This window comes from Trachypithecus francoisi, unplaced genomic scaffold, assembly GCF_009764315.1.
Source record: "Trachypithecus francoisi isolate TF-2019V2 unplaced genomic scaffold, Tfra_2.0 Lachesis_group7, whole genome shotgun sequence".
Lineage (NCBI taxonomy): Eukaryota > Metazoa > Chordata > Mammalia > Primates > Cercopithecidae > Trachypithecus > Trachypithecus francoisi.
In genome coordinates this window covers 54,966,646-54,984,621 of record NW_022681472.1, presented here as the reverse complement: position 1 = coordinate 54,984,621, position 17,976 = coordinate 54,966,646, and the positions used below count along the sequence as shown (strand labels likewise).

Sequence of the window (17,976 nt, the reverse complement as noted above, 5' to 3'; positions counted from 1 at the left end):
GCATGACTAATATTGGTTTCTCTATTTCTCAAAAACCTGTCATGAATAGGGAACTGTTTGTTTTGTTTTGTTTTGTTTTTTTGAGACAGAGTCTCTCTCTATTGCCCAGGCTGGAGTGCAAATGCACAATCTCGGCTCACGGCAACCTCCGCCTCCCGGGTTCAAGTGATTCTCCTTCCTCAGTCTCCTGAATAGCTAGGATTACAGGCACGTGCCATCACGTCAGGCTAATTTTTGTATTTTTTTTAGTAGAGATGGGGTTTCACCATATTGGCCAGGCTGGTCTCCAACTCCTGACCTCGTGATCCGTCCACCTTAGCCTCCCAAAGTACTGGGATTGCAGGCATAAGCCACCATGCCCGGCCAATAGAGTACTCTTAAAAACCACATAAGCGTTCATGAGTTTTTATTATCTTTAAAACAGTATCAAAAATAGCACAGAAATATAATGCAAAGTAATAGAAACATAAAATATGTATTTTAACTGATAGAACACTACTGATGGATTGTTCATCTTTTTAAAAATATTTTCTGGCTGGGCATGGTGGCTCACACCTATAATCCCAGCGCTTTGGGAGGCTGAAGCAGGCAGATCGTTTGAGCTCAGGGGTTCAAGACCAGCCTAGGCAACACGGTAAAAACCCGTCTCTACAAAACTACAAAAATTAACTGGGTGTGGTGGCATGTGCCTTAGTCCCAGTTACTCGGGAGGCTAAGGCAGCAGAATCGCTTGAGCACCAGAGGCGGAGGTTTTGGTGAGCCAAAGTTGCACTATCACACTCCAGCCTGGGTGACAGGAGTGAAACCCTGTCTCAAAATAATATATATTTTTTTCTTTCCATTTTGTATTATAAAACTGACATACAAATTGAGACGAATAAGCCAATTCACCAAAGTAAAAGAAACAAATATCAAAACAACTACTTCTGTAGAAGACTATTTCTATTTCCTTATTAAAAATGCAATGTCAAAATAAGTAACAGAAACTTATCAGTGGAATAAATGACACACTGTCTCTATAATCCCTCAAAGTAACTTGCTTCTACGCAAGCTACAAGATAGTGTCAAGCAGATCTAATAGCTCTCATCACTCCATACTTAGAGACTCCCTGGAACTATATTTGTTCAAATAACATAATAATCATCCAGGTCTACTCCAAAAGCATCTGAAAATGGAAAGTCACAATAAGGATGAGAACCTACAAGACGTAATATTAGATGGCTCTAAAACAGCCTGCTACTTATCAACCTTTCTCCAGAAATTCTTATTATCTACCTCTCCCCATACCTCATATAACCCCTTCTTCCAAACATACATCTATGTCCACAGGACCAGTTGAAAACACTAAATTTTCACTAACTTTGCTCGTGTTCTTCCTCCTTTTTAGAATACTTTTTGTCCATTCACACTTCTTGTTCAGGTGCAGTATAATTTTCCTCTGCCTTATATTGTCTTCTCCAATGTCCTTCATCCTATACCTCAACATTAAAGAGAAATGCCTCTATGACTTTTCTTGGGCTTATGCTACTATTAGTCATTTGCTTGTGTATATGTTTGGTTATCTTCTCTGATAAACTGTGAAATCCTAGAGAAAAAAGATTATATCTTATTTATTTCTCTGATAGTCTTAAATGGCATGTATCAAAATTTTTTGATTACAAAGAGACACCATCTGCAATTGATTCATCTTGATGTGGTCACTGGGAAGCCAAGTTGCTCATAATCAGAAATTTCCATGGTTGATGACTTGGTTACAGTACATAAAAACATCTTAGTCAAGTTTTTGGTGTAAAATTTATTTGAGCATTATGTAGCATCAGATAGGAAATTTACGCTCAAATGGTTAAAGGGAAAATAAGTTCTTTAGAATGTTCTTGTCTTTTATGAAATGCTGAAATTGTTTCAAAATAAAAAGTTTGTTAAAAGGGCAAGAATAAAAAATCTTTATTGTCAATGTTATATAGACAGGCCCAATAAAATATGAATTAAAAACATTTATCAGATTTAGTAACTAGATAATAATTGTGGGCAATTACCGTAGGTGCTAAAAAAAAAAAACAGATGTGAGTTGGTGATACTATATTATTTAAGATGATCACAGAAGTTCTAGACAATGAAATAAAGGGAAAAAAGAGAAATCAGTGTATAAGTATTGCAAAGGAGGGAAAAAAGTCATTTCACAAAGATGACAGTACTTTTTATATAGAAGCTCCAAAAGAAGAGACTAAAAAATATTGAATACTGGTCAGCTAACAAAATACAAAAATTAGCTTTCCTATACAAAAAAGTGATAAAAAGAAAATGGTAAAAATGGAAATCCCAACTAGCAATAAAATGTATGAGATAGCATTTTCCACCTATAAAAGTTTAAGAGATGTTTTTTAATAATAAAAAATAGCATTGGACTAAAAATGTGACTGGAATAAAGTATTGTTACAAACTTTTCACCAAGTTATTTAGCCATTTTATGCCGAAAACCTTAAAAGTGCTCACAAATTTTGACTCTATAAATTGGAAAGGATTTTTCCTAAAGAAATAAGCAGAGGTGTATGCAAAGACTTACCTACATATGTTTGCTAAAGCATTTTACAAAACTAAAAATAACAAATAACCTAAACACCAAACAAAAAAAAAAGGACTGGTTGAATAAACTGTAGAAGAGTTATACAACAGGATTGTATGCCATTGACTGAAATAACAATGTAAAAAATATGAATGGCCTGGAAACACGTTTTTGGCATAACATTAAATGAAAAATTTAGGTTACAAAAAATTGTGTGTGTGTGTGCATATGTGTGAATGTGTGTGTGTAAAGGAAGAAAAGACTCTCTAAAAGGTTGTACACCACAATGTTAACCGATTTCAGTTCTGGGTAAGATAAAGTAAGCACTCCACCCTGTCTTTCCCAGTGACTGCAGCCATAATACCTGGAGAGAATGTATGGAGCAGCTACTTCAGAGCTCTGAAAAAGTAAATAGTAGGCATGAGATGGGAAACAGAAACAAAAAACAGAGTGACCAAAGCAAAACAACAAATGAAATGGCAGGTGTAAATTCAAACACATCAATAATTATATTCTAATTTAATCACATTGTGGTCAGAGAGAATGATACATGATATTGATGCTTTGAAATTTCTCAAGACTTCCTTTTCAACCAAGTCTTTGTTAATATCTGTAGATACTCAATGTGTGCATCAAAAGAAATGTATACTGTCTTACGTGCCTAGTGCAGAGTTTACATGTCTACTAAAACAAAATTTTTATATCCAATGATCTAATTTAGAGATTTTTTTTTCCTGATTGATTTATGACCTTTCAAAGTCAGATTGTTAGGTACATACAAAGTCAATGTGTATTTTCTGGAGAACTATATCTTTTATTATAATTTAGTATCTTTATTACCTATTTCCATTAATGTCTTTTGTCTTTAATTTTCTTATTTTTGCCTCATTTTCATACAAAGATACAGATTTATTTTTGATTACTATTTGTCTCTTATATTATCTCCCATACTTTCATTTTTGATCTGTCTTGCCTCTGTTTTATGTGTGTGTTCAGAAGCCATACACATCTGCACATGACAACTCCCTCCTTTTAGTGCCCAAAAGATATTACTTATGGTTCATTAGAGCTCATCTTCCTTTGGCTTTGTACTGTGCTTGATAGTTTAAAAGGCTCCTATCCTAAACAGTTAATTCTTTGAGGGCAAAAATAGCCTTCAATGAGCTGTTCTAGCATATTATTCACATAGTGATACATATTTAGGGAAATAAGCAGCCTGTCTCCACTAAGCAATACTTTGAAATTCAGTCAAATTAAAATGAAATAAAGGCTCTCTAATGACCACATTTTCTGTAATAAAATATAAACATCAGCTATCTTGAAGGTTATTCACAAAATAATAGTTTGAAGCATAATCCATTTAAAAATGGATTGATACATTAATAAGAAAGAACACCTGTATGGCAGAGAAGCAGCTATCCATCAATAATTTGTGCTCCCACTTCAGGCATGTGGAAGTGCTACTGAGATTTAACTTCTAAGTCATAAGTAATATCCCTGCAAATAGTTTTCCTCAGAGGAATACGCATCACTTCCAGCCTGGGGAAATTAAGAAGCAGATAGGTCTTCTCCAGACTCTTTCTTCTTGAAAAGGCTGAAAGCAGCAGAATCCAAAGTCTGGCCTAAAAGATAGCAGAGTCTCAAGATAAAAGTAGCTCGGGCTTGGCGCAGTGGCTCATACCTGTAATCCCGGCACTTTGGGAGACCAAGGTAGGCGGATCACCTGAGGTCAGGAGTTCAAGACCAGCCTGGCCAACATGGCAAAACTCCATCTCTTCTAAAAATACAAAAATTAGCCAGGAGCAGTGACACATACTGGTAGTCCCAATTACTCATGAGGCTAAGGCAGGAGAATCACCTCAACCTGGGAGGCAGAGGTTGCAGTGAGCCAAGATCACACCACTGCACTCCAGCCTGGGTGACAGAGTGAGACTCCACCTCAAATAAATCAATGAATGAATGAATGAATGAAGCTTGGATTCCTGGTAGAACACTGCTTTGAATCGGTACATAAAAAAATAAAACTTCTATTGTGATAAGCCGCTAAAAATTAGAGGTTACTTTGTCTACCAGCTAACATTACCTTAACCTGTATAATTTGTCACTGTTGTCTTTTTTTTTTAAAAAAAAGGCAAATAGGAAATGTTTGTGGTATCTCCTATAACAATTAACTATCAATTTTGACTCAGGTTCTTGAACAGTTGGAATATTCTTAAATTATTTAACATATCTTCCAACTATTACTAAACTCTCTTCAACAGTATTTTCAGAAACCAAGCCCTAAAAGGCCAAGATAGCAAGCATTTAAGCACATACACACAAACACAAACTATGTTCTCTATTTCATATTCAATATTTTCTACTGGAAATAGAAAAATCTAAGTAAATGACTATTAATTTAGTAATGTCTCTCCATGTACACCAAAATATCTGAATTTTCATTTTCTCATTCACAAAGTGGGCTAGATCAAAGGCTTAAGTGGGCCTATGGATAGACTTCAGCAAGTATGTGAAGTTATAAGCAAATTTTCAATGTGCATATGTGGCACTTTTTTTTTTAACAGATTTCCAATGATCCATGACCTAGAAATGACTGACCACTATACCAGATAACTTGAGATAACTTCTTATTCCAAATTTCAGTGACCATAGATCTAATTACGCAAGCCTGAGGAAAATTCTGCATGATTTTGTATGGTTCAGACATGTAAATGACTATTACGAACCAGATGTCGCTTTAGATTAGGGGCCAGCAAAAGAAGGCCTGTGCCATCTGGTTTTATAAATAAAGTTTTATTGGAACACAGCCACATTCATAATTTTATTAATCATCTATAGCTAGTTTCATGCTACATGAAAAGAGACAGCTGTGACAGCACATATCACTTGCAAAGCCTAAAATATTTACTGACTGACCCTTTACAGAAAATGTTTGCTAACCTCTGTGCTAGATGATGACAATCAAAGATGACTAAGTCACAGTCAGGCAGAGTGGCTCACACTTGTAATCCCAGCACTTTGGGAGGTCAAGGTGGGCAGATCACCGGAGGTCAGGAGTTTGAGACCAGCCTGGCCAACATGGTGAAACCCCATCTCTAATAACAATACAAAAATTAGCTGGGAATGGTGGCAGACGCTTGGAATCCCAGCTACTCGGGAGGCTGAGGCAGGAAAATCTCTTGAACCTGGTGGGCGGAGGTTCCAGCGATCCAAGATCATGCCACTACACTCTAGCCTGTGCGACAGTGTGAGACTTCATCTCGGGAAAAGAAAAAAAAAAGCCTAAGTCATATCTTCTCACCCAGTGGGCAACACGGATTTCAGTTTAACTGTACCCTAAATATTTCTATTAAAGTGTGTGGTAGAGAAATTATCTCTACCATGAAAGAACTGTAATATGATTCTGAAGCAGGATATGGCTGCCAAAAATTAGTCCTCAAATAACCGTATGACTTAACCGTTAAATAACAAAATGATTTACCATTGCACACACACACACACACACACACACACACATAGACACACACACACACTGAGAAAAAGAGAAAGGAAAAGGAAAGAGATAATTATATGACAATACCAAGACAGCTGAAGCTATACAATGGAACATAAAATTTGTCTCTGAGCTTCCTCTAGCAGGCAAAAAAAGTAGGGATTTTTTTTTTAAACGAGTAACTACTTCGAAAAAAATAACAGTTAATTAAGAGATGATGAAAAAAAGTAAATGACTTTAAACTTTTTAAAAAATTAAAATAACTTAAATTTTTCAAAAATTAAAATGTCCTTTAAAGCCATTTTAGAGACATGTAGAAACAGCCCACCAACTGCAGCTTTTTATAAGGTACTTCAATAAAAGTGAAGGGTATATAATTCAGAGAGTACAGAACTGAGTAACCCAGGTATCCAGTTTAGAAGTGGTCTCACTTTACACTGAAATAAAATGCAGAAGACACTGAAGAAGCATGCATGCATGCATGAATGAATGAATGAATGAATGCAATACACTTAAACTCTCTAAGTAGAAACTGTCAGCATGTCTTAAAGGAGGTACTAAGCCCACAATTTAAAACTTTACTGTTATTAATAAACAGTTATTAATGACAATATTAATAAGCTGTTATTAACAGTAAAGTTCTTGGCCTATATAACATTAACTGAAAGAAAATGTTTGCTTCAAATCAGTCAGATCCAAACTCTTTTAACCCTCGCCCAGTAAGAAATATTACATTGTAACCCAGCACAAGCACATACATTCATATACTTTCTTGAAATATTACTAAGTTTTAATATAAGCAAACATGCTATGTGGCTTTCTATTCAATGCCATATAGTTTTAAATGCTTGCCATGACCCACTGAAGTGTTTTAACAATAAACTAACTGGTCAGGATCCTTGGTTTGAAAAAGACTATTCTAGATGCCAAGAATAGAGATTGCCAAGCGGCTGGATGTTATATTCTTTTCCTAATAGAGAACCACCTATTCTTCAAAAGATTAAAACAACTGTCTATTGCCAACACGAAAACTTCTCAAAAATCATCTCTGGATTTATACAAATGCCCAAACTGCAAAACTGTAAACACAGATGCTGGGAGAAATAACCTCCCCAGAAAATTTCAAAAGCAGGAATTTATCTCTACCATGAAAGAACTGTAATTAATATAATTCCCAAGAAGGATAAGGTTGCCTGAAAAGACTCCTCAAATAACCATACGAGTTAACCTTTAAATAATGACATGATTTACTATTATCCAACTGGATTCTCAAATTATCCCTTTTTTTGTTACTTTTGCCAAAATTAAGTTTAGCCGCTCTGCCACCCAGTAACTGGCCAACAGCTTCAGTTACTTCTTAACTGTGATTTATGTCAGCATAAAACAGACTATGAGGCCTCCTGTTAGGTAAAGGTAGAAAAGCACATGCTAATCTAAAAACTACCTCAAGTAGTTCAGGTAGAACACAATTCTGTTAAATGCTACTAAAAACAGGATGTTTTAGGACGGGCATGGTGGGTCACATCTGTAATCCCAGCACTTTGGGAGGCCTAGGCGGGTGGATCACGTGAGGCCAGGAGTTCAAGACCAGCCTGGCCAACATGGTGAAACTCCATCTCTACAAAAATTAGCCGGGCATGGTGGTGCAGCTACTTGGGAGGCTGATGCAGAAGAATCGCTTGAACCCGGGAGGCAGAGGTTGCAGAGAGCTGAGATCACACCACTGCACTCCAGCCTGGGCCACAGAGTGAGACTGGGTCTCAAAAAAAAAAAAAAAAAAAGAATGTTTTATGTTATATTGATGATTTCATGTTTTGTGCCACAAAAATAGGCCAATTGTCCCAATTCTGAATAACAGTCTAAATTCTAATACAGACAATAAAGAATCATTAAAAGTCTGGGACCTATTTTGAGTATATGCAGGTTACCCCATAGAAGGTTACTATGAAATCAACAATTGACAACAGCTTTAATTTTTTTGTGTTTTCTTAGGAAAAACAAAATATAGAACAAGCCAACAATTAAACCTACAATTGATTATTCTTTGCCAGGACATTGAGAGAGAGAGAGACCCCAATGCTTCTATACACAAGCTGCTATAGAACTCTTCAGAAAATATGTAATCATAAATTTGGAGGGACAAAAGGATTGCCCGTTTAAAAAGAACATTTACAGTTTAATTCATAATTTAATTTCTCAGGATTTTTCGCAAGGAGTTATTAAGAAAAAGTTTTAAAAATTCTGGAACCATCACACAACTCTAAGCACAAATAGAAACATTTAGAAGTAAAACATCTTCTGACACCTTTTCCAGCTTATAACAATTAATCTATCCAGAAGCCAGATGGATAACAAAGATCTGTTTAAAATAGAGTCCTGAAGAACACAAAGCATCAGTACTAATGTCACTATAGACTAGTTAACAGTGTTCAATTCAAATGTAACTTAGGACATGTATTTGAAGGAAGGGGTCTATAAAATGATATACCTAATTCTAGCCTTTTACAAGTAAACGGTGCCAAAAGACTGCCAAAAAGTAATGAGAGTAGCAGAAAGCTTATAAAACTTCGGCACAGAAAACAACTATATATCAATGTCTAATATATCTCACAAAAATAGGAGTCACTAATAAATAAAATCAAAACAGAAGTGACTGATAAACAACTCCTAACTGTAAAAAGGCAGCAATACATCTTGGCCACAGAGCTGACACGTGATGATCAGTTTTTTTCTTTAAATGTTTACGAAGAAACTGTTTCATGCAACCCACTACTGTCCCACCTAAATAAAAACTTCAGGAAATAAAAGAGATGATATATAAGGTCTGTTTCAGTTACAAAATTCTGCGATTCCATTAGTGAATTTTAGCGCTTCCAGAAACTCAGAATAATCTAGTGTCTTTTCTCTGTTATCAAGACACAAGGGGAACAAAGAGACTGTTAGTCTTTTGCTTAAACTGTAAGAAAGAAACTCAAAGAACAACTTACTGCAAAAGAGGATCAAAATTTGAATGAAACCCATTTGTGAAGGCTCTGGACCCAATTTGTTCTGAAGTCACACGCAAGTACACATGCACATACAGCTTAAAAGTTTTATGATACTAAAAATATATTCTACAAAGGACTAAAACAATGATTAATTTTTTTTTTTTTTTTTTTTGAGACAGAGTCTCACTCTGTTACCCAGGCTGGAATGCAGTGGCACGATCTCGGCTCACTGCAACCCCTGCCTCCCAGGTTCAAGTGATTCTCCTGTCTCAGTCTCCGGAGTAGCTAAGATTACAGGTGCATGCCACCACGCCCGGCTAATTTTTGTATTTTTAGTAGAGACATGGTTTCACCATGTTGGCCAGGCTGGTCTTGAACTCCTGACCTCAAGTGATCCACCCACCTTGGCCTCCCAAAGCACTGGGATTACAGGCATTAGCCACTATGCCCAGCCAAAAATTGAAATTTGATTTTATCGATCCCGTTAGAAGTTACCTGGTGGTAAGTCAGGATCTGTAGGAGCAGCCTGCTGAATTCTCCGTGGTTTGATTGATGATTTTGTGTTCTCAGTAGTACTACGGTTTGTGGAATTAGAACCACAGCTTTCATGGTCATCCTATTTTTATTTTAAAGAAAGAAAAAGAAAACCATCAATCATATTCAACAATTAAGAAAAAAATTTTAATATATGCAGTTTATGGTAGCTACAGGAGAAAGATCAACATAATTTTATTTTTAGCTCTAAAAACTACATAACCAATTTTCATAATTTGCATTCTCAAACAGCATTTAAAAATATTAATAACTAGTAGTTTAAAACTATAAATTCTTCTTTCTTTAGCTGATATCAAAACAAACTACTTGACAGTCTCCAAAGAATTCTTATTTATGGCTCTAGCAAAAGAAAAAATTACTTAATGAAAGCTTTTAAACAATATCCATCTCTATGTAAGTGCAAAATAAATAAAAAGGTTCTTAATTTTTCCCCTATTTGTTGTTTATATGTTAAAACACTATTTTCAATCCAAGCTATCTTGGTCATCTTTAATGATTAATCTTAATCACCCTTATAATCCTCTCCATCCTACTAAACAATGTATACTAAATTATCATTCATGTTAGGTATAAGTTTTAACTGGGTTTCAATATGAGTAACAGAAACAAATAAATTATACATATTTTTGAAATTTATCCCTTTATTTATAACTGCAAATGAGTACTTTTTTCCTGTCCTGATTCAACATTTATATAATGCTCTTACATGCCAATTGCTGGATTTACAAGGATAAATTAGATATATTTATCTTTGTATCCTGTCCTTAGGGACTTCAGAATCTATCAAACACATATATAACACATATATAACTAATATAACTAATTCTACAACAGCAATACTTTTGTTTGTTTTTAAGTAATAAGGAGCATAAAAAGAGTCATTCTGTTTGGAAGAACTAGAAAGATCACGCCATTCAAAATTAAATGTAGAAATGTTTTAGGTTTAGATGGGGGCCAAATGAGGTGTGGAGGGAGGAACCATAAGCAAAAGCAAAACAGTATCAACATATGTAGCACATATAAAGGATGATTAGTCAAATAAGGCCAGAGTATACACTATCTAAGATGGAAGAAGTTAAAGGCATAGATCTTTCAATAAAAATGGGGTAATGTTAACAACTATAGAGATATTCTCAGTCCTCATCTAGGTGGTCTGTTTTAGGATTTGGTAATTAGGAGGAGGCTGTCACTAACCTATTAGAAAGGAGAGTTAGCAGTTCCCATAGAGAGAGAGAATTGGGAGCAGTAAATGAGTAGCTCAGAGTGAATGAGAAATTACAGTGGGGTCAATAAAAATAAACTGCTCTTTCACGAAGATAGGCATTACAAAGAGAAAATGGGTGGAGTAGTAACATGAGGGAAAATCATCTGGCAACTAACTTCTTATTCCTTTTTTGAGGATAAAAGAATACATTTTTGCTTGAAGTAAAAATGCATATGTGGAGTGAGAGATCAAAGATACCAATTTTACAAAGGGTAGCTGAGAGTGCACTGCGCACCATGAATTCATTAATCAATAATAACACTATTTTATAGTGATGAATAATCATCACTAGTTTGCCAAACTAACAGGGTACTAGAGGCAAATAAGAACAATAATAAGACCTCTTTAAGAAAATTTTTATTCACTATCACACTAGGAGAAATATACAATAAACGATGTTTTACAAAATAGCATGGCTTCAGATGGTAGTGATACATTAGAAAAAAGTTTGTTTGAAACTTCATACAAACAAAAATATTTGCAACCATAAACAACAGTGAAAATTTTCTCACAAACTTATGTTCATTTTAAGTTAATGAAAAACAAACACCACAGGTTTCATTCCACAAAATAACTTTACTATTCAATCTTCATAAAGATACCTTCTGTCATTTGGGGGATGTTACGGTCTTAAATACTAAAAGACTACTACCGTGAATAAAGCCTTACTGTAATTACTTTTAGTTCAACTTAAATCCTTAAAAATGTCCACAGTCATACACTTCTGCACAACATTAACATTGAAAGCACATTATTAATTTTTGAAACATATGGTTGTCTCAAAAGCCCAGAAGTAAAACATGTTCATTAAAGAGATGTGAAAAAGTTCCAAGTGAACTGCCAAAACTAGCATAATTATGAAAATATTTAACACTGAAACCATCTGAAATCACATACTGTATATAGATTATGGTGATGTCATAATAAACATTCCAGCCAAAATGCACTAAAACTACTGCAGTCCAATAAATCTGGCATATGTGAGATGACAAACATTTTAAAGCAAAAGGAAGAACAAGTTATTTTTACTCTATTTTAAAAAAATTATTAGCAGCAAAATGGGATTAAATGAAAAGGACGAGTTTTCAAATTTTTGTAAAAAAAAAAAGTGAATAAAGCTTCCCTGCAAACTACACGTATTTATTATTCAAAAGAAAAACAAACTAAATAACCTTATTTGCCTAAACAAATTTATTTTAAAAACCTGAAATTTTTGTGTGCTCAAAAAATGAGCATTAATCATGGTACTCACAGGAATACATACTATAAACCAAACATTACCAAACACGTAAACACTTCTTTCTTAATCATGGTTAGGAAACTTTGACAATGTAAACACTATAATTAGAAATTAATCCTTTCAATGATTTGAACTTGTTTTCATTTCAATTACATTTTAGTCGTATCAAATAAAAGTGAGTTTCCATTCAAATCATGCCCCAACCAAATTAAATAAAAATAAAGCCAAATAAGAATAATTATAATATTTACTATTAAGACTGAAATTACTTCCATTAGTTTTGAATTCATCATCTGCTTTTAACCAGTAGGCATCACTGTGGACTATTACGCAGTTTTCATTCATTGAAAGCTTTAATTACTAATAAAAGAAAGTCTGTTCTCAAAAATACTAGCTAAAATATTTTAAGATAATTTTTAACACCAAACACATTACAGTTATATCTTATTTAGGTTGCAACTTTTTCCAAAATGTCTGGTAAGTATATTTCATGGCCAAAGAATGTTTTCTCTTGGGGACCACATAGCTATTTCCGAAAATACTGCCATTTGCTCCTCATGAAACAAGCAAGAATGTCATTTCCTTACAAAAGTTCCTAACAGAGGAAAAATGTGTGGCAAACACTGCATGTAAATAGACCATTACTTTCATACTGACAGATCATGAGTTCATGTTGCACACTTTTCTCCCTGTCCCTCATAGGGCTAGTCAACCAAAACTAGAAAACCATCAACTCCCAGATTCACAATAGTGTGAATAAAATTGAGAATAAAACTGAAAACAAGTAACTAAATCATTCAAGTCCTTGTCTAAAATTACAGAGCAAGAAGTTAAGATGCAGGAAAGAGCTGAAGAAGGAGAAAATGAACAGTGAAACTAAGAGGTGATGTACTTTATGCTCAACCCTGTGGCACCAAACTTCGCAAGCAGAAAAGAACTAAGACTCACCTGTCAACTCTGGTCACCAAAAGGGCTTAGAAATGAACTGCTACAAGGTTCTTAGGAACATTCACCTCTATCCTCTCCAGTAGCAAGTACAATGATAACTGCCAGATGCAATAAAGAATCTCTGAGAGTAACACTGCACACTTCAAAGTCAGAAAGCTAAATAAAGTCATTTACTCAAAGGTACAATTGGAGAGCACAAGAGAGAGCCAGGGAAAACACATTCACTAAGTTTCATGGTAAAAATAGAAATCTGACTCAACTCTACCTTAAGAGCAGTATTTAAAACCTTAGCTTTAGTCATAAATACATACATATATACACACACACATATATATATATAGATATCAAGCATGCTTAAATAAAGAGGAATGTATAACAGCAATCTCTTCACACATCAACTTTAGTCCACAAGGGAGGCTGCTTCCATCTTCTCTCCTATCAAGAGTAGAAATAAGGGGTTATGATAGGCTGGAAAAACGAAAAAGAAATGACCCTCCCTTGTATTATTTTCACTTGATCATCTCAAAAGGAAGATATAACTAACCTGAATGACTAAAAGCTGAACATTCATTGGGCCCATTTTAATAATAAAGGAGATCACTGTACTCACTGTGAACACTTCTGTGTGCTTTCCTAATATCTTCTCTTCTAATCTCTGAGACCCATGCTACGTAGTAAAAGGACCAGAGCCATTTTCCCAGATGACTCAACCATTAGCCATCTCTCCTCTGCCTTCTTTTCACCCACATAGCCCCCGACCCATGATATTGCTCCAGCCACAGAACGATCAAACTATTAAACTATGCCAGAACATCTATCAGAGAAATAGCAAAACATGTTAGGAAAAATTTGTTCTTTATTGCTACCTATGACATTCCTTTCCTTCATATTGGTGGGTGTGTATCAGATTGCCACCTCCCTCTCCCATTTTTATTTTTTTATGCATATATATGTATTTTTTATTTTATTTTTCACCTTTAAGCTCTTTTACTGGGCAAACATAAATTATAAGCAGTATTTTCTTTTTTTTTTTAAATTATACTTTAAGTTCTAGGGTACATATGCATAACGTGCAGGTTTGTTACATATGTATACTTGTGCCATGTTGGTGTGCTGCACCCATCAACTCGTCAGCACCCATCAATTCGTCATTTATATCAGGTATAACTCCCCTCCCCCCATGATAGGCCCCAATGTGTGATGTTCCCCTTCCTGAGTCCAAGTGATCTCATTGTTCAGTTCCCACCCATGAGTGAGAACATGTGGTGTTTGGTTTTCTGTTCTTGTGATAGTTTGCTAAGAATGATGGTTTCCAGCTGCATCCATGTCCCTACAAAGGATGCAAACTCATCCTTTTTTATGGCTGCATAATATTCCATGGTGTATATGTGCCACATTTTCTTAATCCAGTCTGTCACAGATGGACATTTGAGCTGATTCCAAGTCTTTCCTATTGTGAATACTGCAGCAATAAACATCCGTGTGCATGGGTCTTTATAGCAGCATGATTTATAATCCTTTGGGTATATACCCAGTAGTGGGATGGCTGGGTCATATGGTACTTCTAGATCTAGATCCTTGAGGAATCGTCATACTGTTTTCCATAATGGTTGAACTAGTTTACAATCCCACCAACAGTGTAAAAGTACTCCTATTTCTCCACATCCTCTCCAGCACCTGTTGTTTCCTGACTTTTGAATGATTGCCATTCTAACTGGTGTGAGATGGTATCTCATTGTGGTTTTGATTTGCATTTCTCTGATGGCAAGTGATGATGAGCATTTTTTCATGTGTCTGTTGGCTGTATGAATGTCCTCTTTTGAGAAATGTCTGTTCATATCCTTTGCCCACTTTTTGATGGGGTTTTTTTTTTTTCTTATAAATTTGTTTGAGTTCTTTGTAGATTCTGGATATTAGCCCTTTGTCAGATGAGTAGATTGCAAAAATGTTCTCCCATTCTGTAGGTTACCTGTTAACTCTGACGGTAGTTTCTTTTGCTGTGCAGAAGCTCTTTAGTTTAATCATATCCCATTTGTCAATTTTGGCTTTTGCTGCCGTTGCTTTTGGTGTTTTAGACATGAAGTCCTTGCCCATGCCTATGTCCTGAATGGTACTACCTAGGTTTTCCTCTAGGGTTTTTATGGTATTAGGTCTAACATTTAAGTCTCTAATCCATCTTGAATTAATTTTCGTATAAGGAGTAAGGAAAGGATCCAGTTTCAGCTTTCTACTTATGGCTAGCCAATTTTCCCAGCACCATTTATTAAATAGGGAATCCTTTCCCCATTTCTTGTTTCTTTCAGGTTTGTCAAAGATCAGATGGCTGTAGATGTGTGGTATTATTTCTGAGGACTCTGTTCTGTTCCATTGGTCTATACCTCTGTTTTGGTACCAGTACCATGCTGTTTTGGTTACTGTAGCCTTGTAGTATAGTTTGAAGTCAGAAATACAAACTACCATCAGAGAATACTATAAACACCTCTACGCAAATCAACTAGAAAATCTAGAAGAAATGGATAATTTCCTGGACACTTACACTCTTCCAAGACTAAACCAGGAAGAAGTGGAATCCCTGAATAGACCAATAGCAGGCTCTGAAATTGAGGCAATAATTAATAGCCTATCAACCAAAAAAAGTCCAGGACCAGATGGATTCACAGCTGAATTCTACCAGAGGTACAAAGAGGAGCTGGTACCATTCCTTCTGAAACTATTCCAATCAATAGAAAAAGAGGGAATCCTCCCTAACTCATTTTATGAGGCCAACATCATCCTGATACCAAAGCCTGGCAGAGACACAACAAAAAAAGAAAATTTTAGACCAATATCCCTGATGAACATCGATACAAAAATCCTCAATAAAATACTGGCAAACGGATTCAGCAGCACATCAAAAAGCTTATCCACCATGATCAAGTGGGCTTCATCCCTGGGATGCAAGGCTGGTTCAACATTCGCAAATCAATAAACGTAATCCAGCATATAAACAGAACCAAAGACAAGAACCACATGATTATCTCAATAGATGCAGAAAAGGCTTTTGACAAAATTCAACAGCCCTTCATGCTAAAAACGCTCAATAAATTCGGTATTGATGGAACGTACCTCAAAATAATAAGAGCTATTTATGACAAACCCACAGCCAATATCATACTGAATGGGCAAAAACTGGAAGCATTCCCTTTGAAAACTGGCACAAGACAGGGATGCCCTCTCTCACCGCTCCTATTCAACATAGTGTTGGAAGTTCTGGCTAGGGCAATCAGGCAAGAGAAAGAAATCCAGGGTATTCACTTAGGAAAAGAAGAAGTCAAATTGTCCCTGTTTGCAGATGACATGATTGTATATTTAGAAAACCCCATTGTCTCAGCCCAAAATCTCCTTAAGCTGATAAGAAACTTCAGCAAAGTCTCAGGATACAAAATTAATGTGCAAAAATCACAAGCATTCTTATACACCAGTAACAGACAAACAGAAAGCCAAATCATGAATGAACTTCCATTCACAATTGCTTCAAAGAGAATAAAATACCTAGGAATCCAACTTACAAGGGATGTGAAGGACCTCTTCAAGGAGAACTACAAACCACTGCTCAGTGAAATAAAAGAGGACACAAACAAATGGAAGAACATACCATGCTCATGGATAGGAAGAATCAATGTCGTGAAAATGGCCATACTGCCCAAGGTAATTACAGATTCAATGCCATGCCCATCAAGCTACCAATGAGTTTCTTCACGGAATTGGAAAAAACGGCTTTAAAGTTCATATGGAACCAAAAAAGAGCCCGCATTGCCAAGACAATCTTAAGTCAAAAGAACAAAGCTGGAGGCATCACCCTCTCCCATTTTTAAACAACAGAATTGAAACAGAGATCCACTCGAAGACTTCGAAGGTGAAATAGGCAGAAATTCAGGGAGGGAAAAAAAAAAGTAAATCCAGAACTACCCTAGTCTAAACCACATTCTACCATCTAATTTTTACCAGAATTCACTGGGGGGAATTGGGTTATTCAACAGATCCATTTAACTGCACTTTGTTTTCTTGTATACAACTCCCCTCAGCAACAGATGTCCGAGCAAAGTAAAGTATGTGTTAGGCACCTCAGGAAAAAAAAAAAAAAGTAGTAAAATAGAAGATATCTTTATCTAAGTATTTTATCTATTTACTCAAATAACAAAACCTACGTATACATTAAAAAGTTAGTAATTTAAGAGTTAATCAGGCCAGGCATGGTGGTTCATGCCTATAATCCCAGCACTTTTGGAGGCAGGTGGATTGCCTGAGGTCAGGAGTTCGAGACCAGTGTGGCCAACATGGTGTAACCCTATCTCTACTAAAACTTCAAAAAAATTAGCCGGGCGTGGTACTGTGCACCTGTAATTCCAGCTACTCAGGATGCTGAGACAGGGGAATCGCTTGAACCAGGGAAGTGGAGGTTACAGTGAGCCAAGATCGTGCCACTGCACTTCTGCCTGGGTGACAGAGAGACTCCATCTCAAAAAAAAAAAAAAAAAAGGAGTTAATCAGCGATTATATACATCACAAAGAAAAAAGAAATAGCAGTTCCCTTTACTGAGCACGTGTGTGTGTGTGTGTGTGTGTGTGTGTATATATATATATATATATATGTATATACCATGCAGCAAGTATTTCAAGGATAAGAAAAGTAGGGCTTCTCTTAAGAAAAGTGGAGCATAGGCATAAACTAAAAATAAAATTGTTAGCCCCCAAAACTATCTGAATGGACCCCTCCTCTCAAGCCATGGGCATTCCAAACTTAACCTCGAAAACTACTTCAGGCTATGATGGGAGTGGGAGGTTAGACATGTCTCATCACACCCGCCTCTCTTTGAAATTCAGGCACAACTGACCTGTATTAACATTAAAACAGAAATCTTAAGACTTTTTGTAGCAATAAGACA

At 35.7% G+C, this 17,976-nt stretch overlaps 1 protein-coding gene across 10 annotated transcripts in view; it reads right to left on the bottom strand.

Annotated features, from left to right (window-relative positions):
* The window catches only part of VPS13B (vacuolar protein sorting 13 homolog B), an 869,883-nt gene that overhangs the window by 786,390 nt on the left and 65,517 nt on the right, over positions 1–17,976 (bottom strand). For all 10 annotated transcript variants that reach the window (XR_004435186.1, XM_033202375.1, XM_033202376.1 and 7 more), the window contains exon 4: positions 9,540–9,660. Coding sequence is in view for 9 of the 10 variants with exons in the window: in XM_033202375.1 (XP_033058266.1) it covers positions 9,540–9,660 (121 nt within the window). In the remaining variant the exon portion in view is untranslated. The remainder of the gene's footprint in view (positions 1–9,539; positions 9,661–17,976) is intronic.